Source organism: Capsicum annuum, chromosome 5 (genome assembly GCF_002878395.1).
Source record: "Capsicum annuum cultivar UCD-10X-F1 chromosome 5, UCD10Xv1.1, whole genome shotgun sequence".
Classification (NCBI taxonomy): domain Eukaryota; kingdom Viridiplantae; phylum Streptophyta; class Magnoliopsida; order Solanales; family Solanaceae; genus Capsicum; species Capsicum annuum.
In genome coordinates this window covers 201237193-201248207 of record NC_061115.1, presented here as the reverse complement: position 1 = coordinate 201248207, position 11015 = coordinate 201237193, and the positions used below count along the sequence as shown (strand labels likewise).

The window sequence follows — 11015 nt, the reverse complement described above, 5'->3', positions numbered from 1 at the left end:
CATTTTCTATACATCTTCTCCATCTGATTCAAAAAATTCAATCAAGGTAACTTTCCCCCATAGAATCAACTTCAATTATTTAATTTCTTTTTTACGTTTTTATTTTTCAAAAAAAAAAAAATTGCCGCAAGGCTATCTGAAAGTTGAGTCTTTTGGTAGAGAGATTTCTTCAATTTCACTTTTTTTTATGCTTCATTGTTTGAATTATCAGCATGAATAGAGAGTCTAGACCCTCTTTTAGTCTTAGGGTTTCTCAATTAGAAAGTATCAAAGAATCTCAAGAAGTGTTAAACTTTGTTCCGGGAGATTTTGACTATGAAATTGATGGTTTCATGAAAATAGGTCAAAACATAGAAAGGATCCCCAAATTATGAAGAAATTATGTCAAAAGCTTGCTAAGAAGGACAAGAACAAAGAAAGTGGTTCTAAGAAAAGAGGACCCAACAAGCCTACAAGTAAAGCTCCCGTCAAGGAAGAAAAATTGTCGAAGAAATTTGTAGAGATGAGCTTTCTAAGGTAATTGCATATACAAATTTGTTCAATATTAGGTCGAGATACATATTTGGTGATGGGTGATACGTTTGAAAATTCATTTTTTATCTGTTTCTTTGTTGCTAATAATCTATATGTATCTTGTGATTTATTTTGATATTGTAATTAATATAACAAAAGATACAAGTTTCTTGTCATTAGATATATGTTTGTTGTCTTGTATCTGTGAGTTGTTGTTAATGCTTTGATATGTATGTAGTGGTGTTTAAACTTGATTGGAAATTATATTATAAGAGATATAAGTTATGACTTCATAGATACATGTTATGTTAACTTGTATCTGGCAATAACTGTTAATTGCTTGAAATGTATCTAGTGTTGTGAACTTGTTATTGAGAGTCATATAACAAAAGATACAAGTTTTTTAATAGATACATGTTATGTTGACTTGTATCTTTGAGTTGTTTTTAATGCTTTGATAAGTATCTATTGGTGTTTAAATTTTACTGAAAGTTTTATTGTAAGAGATACAAGTTATTACTTAATAGATACGTGTTGTATTAACTTGTATCTGGTACTTACTGATAATTTCTTGAAATGTATCTAGTGTTGTTTAATTGTTATTGAAAATCATATAACAAAAGATACATGTTAATACCTACATACATACATGTTGTATTAACTTGTATCTAAAGTATGATGTTATTAGAGTATTTGTTTTTATTGTACTGTCTTAATGTAGAGTTGTTGTATATCGATAAATTTTTTCATTGTTGTTTCTTTTTGTTTTTAGGAATTGAGTTATGTTATAAAGGAAATTCCAACTCATCCTCTTAGATTTGTAAGTTCAGGCAATTTAAGATTAAAGGATGAAATTAAAGAAGTTATCGGGGAAGAAATTTTACACTTATTTGAGAAGACTATTTTCGGATGTTATCTCAATATACCTCTTTCTAATTATATTGGACAAATAATAAAATATCTTCTATTGCTCGAGATCGAGCAACCAAATCAAGAAGAGATACATGTTTTTGTCAAAGGCCAGATGCTTAGATTTTCCATCTATGAATTTATTTTGATAACTGGCTTAAACTATTTTGAAAATGTTGATGATTTCAAATATGATGATTCTTCTACGAGTAGGCTTATGAAAAGATATTTTCCGCAATCAATCAATGGTGTAGATAAGGAGGCATTGATTGAACGTTTTCTGAAGGGAAATTTTGAAAACAAAGAGGATGCCCTCCAGATGGCAATCCTATATTTCATACACACTTTTATCTATTCACAGCTGAATGCTTTTCTCGTGCCATTTGCTGATTTCAAAATGGTTGAAGATGAAAAATATCAATTCTTTCCTTGGGGTAAAGTGTCTTTCTCTAGGTAGATGGCATCACTTAGGCAAGAATTTTCAATGGAGAAGCAACTTTATAGGTTAGGTGGTATCTCACAGGTGCTTAATGTGTGGATGTTTGAACTTTGTTCAAATGTTGATACCAAAGTTGTTGTTAAGGAGGGAAATAACATACCTCGCATATTGAAGAAATTCAACCGCTTGAAAGTATTATTCCAAGTCGAGAACATGATTTTACATTGACGATTTACAAGCCTCCACCAACAACTCCAGCAGAGTATGAGATTAGTGACACCGCGATTTTATCTGCCTTCTCTACTCCAAAGAAGAATGTGTCAGCTGGTAAAAATGCACCTGCACCACGCTCAAGAAAGCCATCGAAGATTTATCGTTCTCCTTTTTTGACCTATTTTGGATCAAGTTCTACAGGAAAGAAAAAATTGGCTTCTAAAAAGCGGAAAAAATACCCATTTGAAGGTTAGCATATTACTAGAGATTCAGCTATTGTAGAGATGGAAATATTTGAAGAATGGATTAATGATGGTCTTTACAAGCAACACACGAAAAAGTAAGCAATACGTCTTATTCTAAATTCAAAAGTAATATACAACTTACTATTTATTTATTTTTTCAAATAAACTGTACTTTTATGTTACAGGAAAGATAATGACGATCACTACAAGGTTAATTGTTCAACACTTGAATTTCGTCAACTAGATTTCATTGTTACTTTTCCAAAATTCAAGAACTGGTTTTACTTGATGTATTAATAGAACAAGTGCTGGAATGATGAGGTATTACCTTCATTTTTTCTTCAAACTTTGTTTAAGCGGATTTTCAATAGTAAATAGATTTCGGATTGTGTGATTTCTATGATGAAGTATTAAAGTCTATTACATGAGTTACATTCACTGCACAAGTTATAAAAATTACTTAAGCTAAACATCGTGCTAACGAAATTTATTTTTGTAAAATTTGCATCTCTACTTTTAGTAAAGGTAATTGAAATTTTTTAGCCAAACGTACTTTGTATTTGATACATAATAATAAAAAATGTATCATTATATGTGAATATATATGTTGTTATTTTGTTGATCTTACAGTTACCAGTATTTATAAATTTATTACATTAGATACATAATCAATAATTTGTATCGAATTACTAATTATTACAGTTGATTGCTATAACATACCAATATATTACAATTTGAACATTATCTGGATGTTATTATGTACTACTTAAGAAAGAAGTACTAGAACACGAATTTTTCAATCAGCAGATACACTACCACAGATTATTTTTTCAAAGTGTACATCGATAAGGCATATGTGAATTACTACAACTCAGGCGTTGCTAAGGATCTTGCAACTCAAGATGCATCTGCCAGGACTGATGAGGTTGCTGATATGGAGATGTCATTGATTAACACCATCAAGGGGTTGAGTACGTGTGCAGGTCAGCCATCGCATATAGTTAATGAGGTATTTGTCCCAATTAACTGTGACGACGCCTTTCACTGGGTATTGATAGTCATTGCTTTAAAGGATTGATGCATTCGTGTGTATAATTCAATGGCCTCTTCACGGAAAAGAAAACAAACAAGTGAGATTGAAAAGTTGGCTGTAATGATTCCGACTTACCTTCAGTACATTAATTTTTTTAAGCACAAGGTACCCACTGACTGGACTGCACTGAAATCATACGAGGAAAAGTCCGAACGGGATCCAATTCAAGTGAAATATGTATCTGAGATAGCACAACAAGATAGTGGAAGCTTGTACGTATTACATTACATTTTTGTTTGTTTTCATTGCCGTACTCATGTATATTGATGTTTTTAACTTAATTATTGATTGGAATGTAGGGATTGTGGTGTATTTGTTGCTATCTATGTTGAGTATCTGAGTGAGGGATTAGGTATTTCATGTTCGGGTATTGATGCTCAATACCATCGTCTGAGATATGCTTCTCTTTTGTGCAAGTATGGGTCTGAAAAAGCAGAGAACGGATACTTTAGTGAGAATGATGATCCACCAAGGCCAAGGAGCAAATTCGCACCAAAAGAAACAGACCGTGTTTTGCATATTAAATAGTTGTTTATTTATTTGCTTGTTGGATGTTACAAAATTAGAAACTTGATAGCAATTTTAATGATTTTTTTATGCTATTGGTAATGTTAGGTACTCATACATTATGTTTTTCTAATGATTAAACAGTTTTATTTTGTTACCCATTATAATGCAATGCTAAAGCATTTCAGATATATTTATGTATTGAAATACGTTGTTCTTGCACTTTATAAAGACATAGTATTAGATACATATTTTATAATATTTTACAATCATATGTATCTAATATAATGAAACATAAATTAGAATATAATGGTATTAACCTTCACAACATAACATTATTTAGTATCTACAACAGTTTTTTATTCCAACTAATACCTGTTGTCTCTAAAATGCATAACAAATTATATCACAACTTAATGGTACTATATCAAAAAAATAATGACATATTATATTATAGAAGTGAATATTTAAAATTGTATCTATAAAATTAACTGAGAAACATCTTATTCAATTATATGTATCTAGTAAAAAAAATACATATTTTACTATATAATAATTGTAAATAACAAAATATTACATTATTATGTATCTATACCCATTTTTAAATACTTAGAATGCACGTTTGCCTTCAACCTGACTAACACATTATATCAAAACTTATAGTCCTACATTATACAATTATTTTTACAATTGATACAAATTGTGCAAACGTGTATCTACAAATTTATTAAAGATACATCATATAAAAGTATAAATCTTTACAATCTTTTACTACAGCATAACAACTACAATAACATTATTAGTTCAATATTTTTTTAATTCCTAAATGATGTTTCATGACAATTTTAATTTTTAAAAAAATAAAGGTAAATAATTAACAAGGAGCGAAAACAACTGTTTATTATAGAAATTATTTTTCTTAAAGTTCTTAAAAACTAACAGTGCCATCAATTACAACGTGGTATTAAAAGGAAAGAAATTCAACTCGAAGATAATAAATTATTCAACTATTAATCAGTCAACTGCATTGTCAGTCCTCCTTTGAAAAGAAGTTACAAGTACGCCTGTTGTGACTTGGAAAACCACATCTCCCGCAACAATTACTACTCGATGTCATAGTTTCACTTGATTTCTTGTGTCTGCTTTTCTTCGGCCTTCCGGGTTGACGTTTGTATTTTGGTGGTAACACAACTTCGTCCATAACTTCTTGTGGCACAATCCAGTCCTTCTTACCGGGCATTGGAAACATAGATTCTTCATTCGTCTTCCTTAATGTTTTAGGATAATAAAACTCTGAGCAATAAGGCTTCATATCAACTACATACTTGCTTTTTAGTACTGCAATCGTGTGTTCACATGCTATCTCGTCCCATTGGAATCTACCATAAGTGCAAGTCTTCCTGTCAAGACATACTATGTACTTTCTCCCATCATCATAAACAGAATATACATATGTTGATGACGCACTAATCTACAAGATTAGTCATAATATGTTTACACATAGATACATATTGGTATTTTCTAGAATATTTTTTTTTAATTCAACAAAAAAATTGATTAAGTTACTGTAACATTTTTCAAAAAAAAAATTTTAAAACAAGGAGTATCTTGTATTATAAATCAAACATTCTATAATATGTAAAACAAAACAAAACATCAAAACTAATCTTAAGTCTTGTAGATTTTGAAGTATTTAGCTGAAGAATTCCTTCAAATCTACTACCAAGTGACGTGTTTGCATAGGATGCTCTTTCTCTGTTCTTGCAATTCCACTTTTCAAATAATTTCCTAGCCTGATCCAAAAATTCTATTATCGGTAACTCACGTGATAGCTTCAATTTACCATTTATGCACTCCGCTATATTTGAAGTCATCATCCTATCACGATTAACAGGTGCATACACGTGTGCCCACTTTTCAAATCCAGCATCCTCAAGATAAGACTTTACCCTCTTATCAATCTTTCCAACTTGATTTCAAAAAGAATCAAACTCATTTTTGTGGTAAGCCTTGGCCATAGCATAGTAAATATCGCTAAGTCTATCATTACTCTTCCTGAAGTTTGTGCAAACATTCTTCCACAAGTGCCAAATGCATGCGAGGTGTGGCACATTCGGATATACAATACTCACAGCCTTTATTATGCTTTCATGATGGTCGGATACAACACACATACTATCGTGCTCTCCAAAAGCAATTCTGAAGTTCTCGAAAAACTAAGTCCACGAATTATCATTTTCACTATCAACAACACCATACGAAATCGGCAGAATGCGCCCTACAATTTTGATAATAAACAAAAAAAATTAATCAGATACAAATAAACGATTTCTCAAACTAAAAAAAAATTAACAAAAATTATGATCTGAATTACATCACAAAAATAAATATACATACAAATAAATATAAATTACCTGCTCCATCAAGAGTGCTTGCGGACAAATGTACTTTTATATGCTCCACTCAAATGCGCATCATCAACCACAACTACAGGCCTGCAATACTCGAATCCACTCTTCAAAGGTTGCAATGCAACGAACAAATACATAAATTTATTACCCTCGGATTTATGCATTCTAATATGTGAACCTGGATAAATGGAATTTAACATGTATACATATCGAGCCATTTGTCAATAACCATCCGCAGGTTTCCCCTTTAACATCTCAATCGCACGTTCTTTAGCCCTCCAAGCCTTTTGATAGTTAATGTCTACACCAAAAGTATTTTTAATATCTTCGATTATATCATTCGGGGTGTGTATTCTCTTGTAATTGACAAGTTTTGATGTAGCAAAACCACTAACAAATCCAACTGTAGCTTGGAGTTAAGTAAAAACTCGATCTTTCAATAGGCATGTGTGAACATCTTGAAAAAATCTAACTTTAAATGATTCTATACCCCGACGACATGATGCTTTAAAGACCCAAATACAATCCTCCGAACGGCGTTGTAGGACATAGCTAAATCAATGAAAACAAAAGTTCAAATGTTTTTTCTTAATAAATATAGAAAAAAACAGATTTCTATATTCAGTAACAACATTCAATACTTGTTATGTATCTAGAAATTTTACATCATGTATCTAGGATATTTATTCGTATCTAGGACATTTCTGATATATATGTGAAAATAAAACACAACAAGAAATATAATTAAACATAACTTCATAAATTGAGATACAAGATGAGCAAAATGTATCATTTTCATAACAAAATGTATGTCGACATGAAACTTGCTTAACATGTTATCTAGGAAATTTATAACATGTATCTAGGACATTTCTATGTATCTATGATATTTCTATTAAATATGTGAAATTAACACACAACAAGAAACATAATTAAACATAACTTCATAAACTGAGATACAAGATTAGCAAAATGTATCATTTTCATAACAAAATGTATCTCGGCGTTAATAACATAAAAATACAAAAAACAATCTTTACAATAATCATCAAACAAACATTGAATAAAAAAATTAAATTAACGTACATAACATTAACAACACCTACTACAAAAAAAAAAACATAACATACCTTTTCTTGTCTGATCTTTTGGCATAGTAATTGAAAAAATGTTCAATTGCAAATCGCGCCATAATCGAAATGAGAGTACACTTGTCCTTGTAGATTTGTCCAATCTTAACATCACTATGTTTGCAATCAGTAATGATCTTGTTCCCCTTGCTATCCAACAAAGACATAGAAGAAGAAGAATTAGATTTATAACTAATTATTTGTTCAACTACTTCAGATAGACTTTCCAAATACATTACATCACCAATTTTTCCATCAAAAAACATTTCACTAGCAGACTTATCTAATGTAGTGATGATAAGAGGATACATCCCAAATCCACGCTCAGTTTTTTAAATTTCGACATACAACTTCACACTCATTTCGTTCCGAATGAATAATGGACAAGCATTTCCTTCAACAATGTAATGAGCTTCAAATTTTTTTCTTGTTTCGTCGATTTCCAGTTCTCCCGCAATAGTAGAAATCAGTTTTTCGTAACATTTTCACTTGCCACAATTCCATCACTCTTATAACCAACATACTCGATTTCGTTAACCTAAACACCGAAATGGCGTAAAAGCACCAAAATATTCATATCAAACAAACAAAATTAACAAATCAAATAAAAAAATTGGTATGTTTTATCTGAACAAGAAGAATGAAGATTTTTCAATTTCAAAAATATATTAAAATTGCATTTATGTTTTAACGAAGTAGAGTAATAAACGGATCCCCATTAATTGTGGGATTTGATTTTGTTTTTTTACCTTAATTAGTTAGCTTAAATGTTGTTTTAATGCAAAGTTATCTGTTACATCCCTTAAAACGTGTTGATTTAGTTAATTAATACTTGTATCAGTAGTATGTATCTAATGTGATTAACTTGTATCATCAAAGGTCAAATATTGGGATTTTACGAGATTTCAAAAAAAGTTAGGATTTTTAGTAATTAGTAGTAAACATGTCATTATATATGTAATTTTTACTAAAAAAAAGTTTAAAGGTAACGTAACTAAGTTCTTTATGTTTTTTATCGACATCAATCTAGAACAGATAAAAAGAAGGAAAAAAATACATAACGTAGCATACTTAAGTATTAAATTACAAAAAAATAACAACACTTTTATCAAATTACATTTTGTAGCATATGTATTTGTATGTATTAACATTTTTGTAGCAACAGTTTGCAAAAATACAAAATACATATCGCTCAAAAAGGCAGTAAAAATCATATGTATTTATATTTTTGTAGCAACAATTTGCAAAAATATAAAATACAACTTGTTATATTATGTAATTATATAACTGTTGTTATGAAACTCATAATTAAGGGGATAAGTATATTATTTCTGAACTTTGCCCTAAAAAGAAATCACCTAGTATTTTGTTTCTATTGAAAATTAATTCTGAGGCATCATGATACTCAATTCATGTCATTGACCGCTTAGACACACCCTTGGGTGCTTTTTATCGACATAAATATTTCTAAACAAATATCAAATTTAAGGAAAATAACAGATTTAATAATGAGAGGTTATTTTTAATTACCTTTGTGCGAGTTTCATACCTCAACTATTATTTTTCTATTTACCTAACTAAAATATCACATTTTCATGAGTTTCATACTTCAACTATCTGTTCATTTATATTAAAATATACCCCGATGTTGAGTTGACCTACACGAGTTTGTTGTCCATTGGAAACAAATATTTGATCAACTCAGATTGAGATGTGTTTTAATATAAAAGGAGTGATATTATTGGTAGATAAAGGAAACAATGAATATTTGAGGTACTTAACTTGAAAAAAAAAAAGAGGAGAATTTAAATTTTTTTTACCATTAACTAAGTATTAGATGTTCTCTATATTAATGTCTTTTTGTAACCACGAAAATATTTTCAATTAGGTAACTAAAGGAACCATTGGTAGATAAATAATTAAATATGTAGACATTCAAATGTATGCCCCCAAAACCACATGTTTTAGGACAATACGAGCCACAAGAAGATTAAATGCATTTAGCTACAAAAGCAAAAGAATAGTTGAGTGCACTAAAACTCTCGCTATGCATAAAGTTTGGAGAAGGATCCCATCACAAGGATGTATTGTACGCAGTATTAACTTGCATTTCTGCCACAGGTTATTTTCAAAGCTTAAATCTGTGACCTCCTGATCACATGACAACAACTTTATCAGTTACTCCTGACATGTAACTACTAAAGTACTAGGCAAAATCTTCCTAGAACCCTAATGGATTTGATCTTCAAGTGGACCAAATGAAATTTCTTCATGTGCAATGACAGTTCGTTACTTTAGGGATGTGGATAATTAAACTTTGAGGTGGGCCTTGGACATCTTGTAGGTAGTAGTTGCATAATGTTTCAACTAACAACTTCATGGTGGAGGTAGGGGATATGGGTATTATTTAGAAAAATTGACATAAATAATCGTCCATCTAGGAAACAATTGACAAATAAAAGAGTAATTATCACTTCATATGTGATAGATGTATAATATGCACATGTATATTGGCTAGTGAACGTTAGTATTTTCTATCAAACGATTCAATGTGTAACCGCTGGCTAGTGAACGTTAGTATTTTCTATCAAACGATTCAATGTGTAACCGCTCCTATTATGTAGAGGTGATAAAATTAGCGCATGAAAACATGATGTCTAACCTGTCCAAGCATTGATCCATCAATTTATTAACTTTGTCTGTTTCCACCTGCTCTATTCAATCCATCTAAAAATTAAGTTGATATGTAGCTCAAATTGAATCATGAAAAACTTGTCAATGATACTTTCTGATAATAAATTTTGTTCTTTAATATGTTATATATAGACATCATAAAGGGAAAAAAATACTAAGTAATTAAACTCAAAGAAACACAAATAAAGAAAAGTAAAATGTAGTAATAGTTGGGAAGGTGGTTATGACCCGTAACTTAGCCCATTTTGTTGACTCAACCATTTTAATCTAAGTAATCTTGACCTATCAATTTGTTAACGAAATTCATTTTAACCTGTCCAAACTCAGCTCAACTCACTCATTTCACTTTCCTTGTAGTATTTTTTTTTTCAAACTTAGAGGGCCATTATATTTTTCTATAAAAGACTTGTATGATCTGTAAAATTCTATTTTACTTTAAGACCAAACCCATCGATAGCCACTCAAACTTGTCCCTAAAATTCACTTAGACCCCTAAACTAACGTCTGTACCTATTAAACCCCTAAACCCCCCAATTTGGTTCCAATTGGACATTTTTTTCTCAATCAGCTAAAAGCTCAAAGTGTGTGTTGCACACACGCGTTGATGTGGCAAAAAAGGCTAAGTGGAAGCTGTCACGTGGCATTGTGGGTCCGATAATTATTAAAATTTAATTATATAATTATTTAAAAAATAAAAATAAAAAACTGATTATTAAAAAAAAATAAAAAATAGAATTAAGGAACCAAATTATTAAAAAATAATTATTAAATTATTTTAAAAATAAAAATAAAAAATTGCATTGATGATTCCAATTATTAAAAAATAATTATAAAATTATTTAAAAAATAAAAATAAAAACT

The 11015-nt window shown here is 30.0% G+C and overlaps 1 protein-coding gene across 1 annotated transcript; it reads right to left on the bottom strand.

Annotated features, from left to right (window-relative positions):
* Positions 1-4949: 4949 nt before the first annotated feature.
* On the bottom strand, positions 4950-6342 carry LOC124898608. Its single transcript, XM_047412241.1, has 3 exons — positions 6334-6342; positions 6096-6197; positions 4950-5390 (listed from the first exon to the last, which is right to left on the bottom strand). Exons 1-3 carry the CDS (start codon positions 6340-6342, stop codon positions 4950-4952), a joined length of 552 nt encoding a protein of 183 aa, XP_047268197.1.
* Positions 6343-11015: the final 4673 nt, after the last annotated feature.

What these genes read in the sequence shown, in the direction of transcription:
- LOC124898608 (XM_047412241.1), bottom strand. An exon ending in TGCTTTTGGAGAGCACGATA is followed by an intron (nt 5,391 to 6,095) that starts GTATGTGTGTTG and finishes CTAATCTTGTAG; the next exon opens with ATTAGTGCGTCATCAACATA.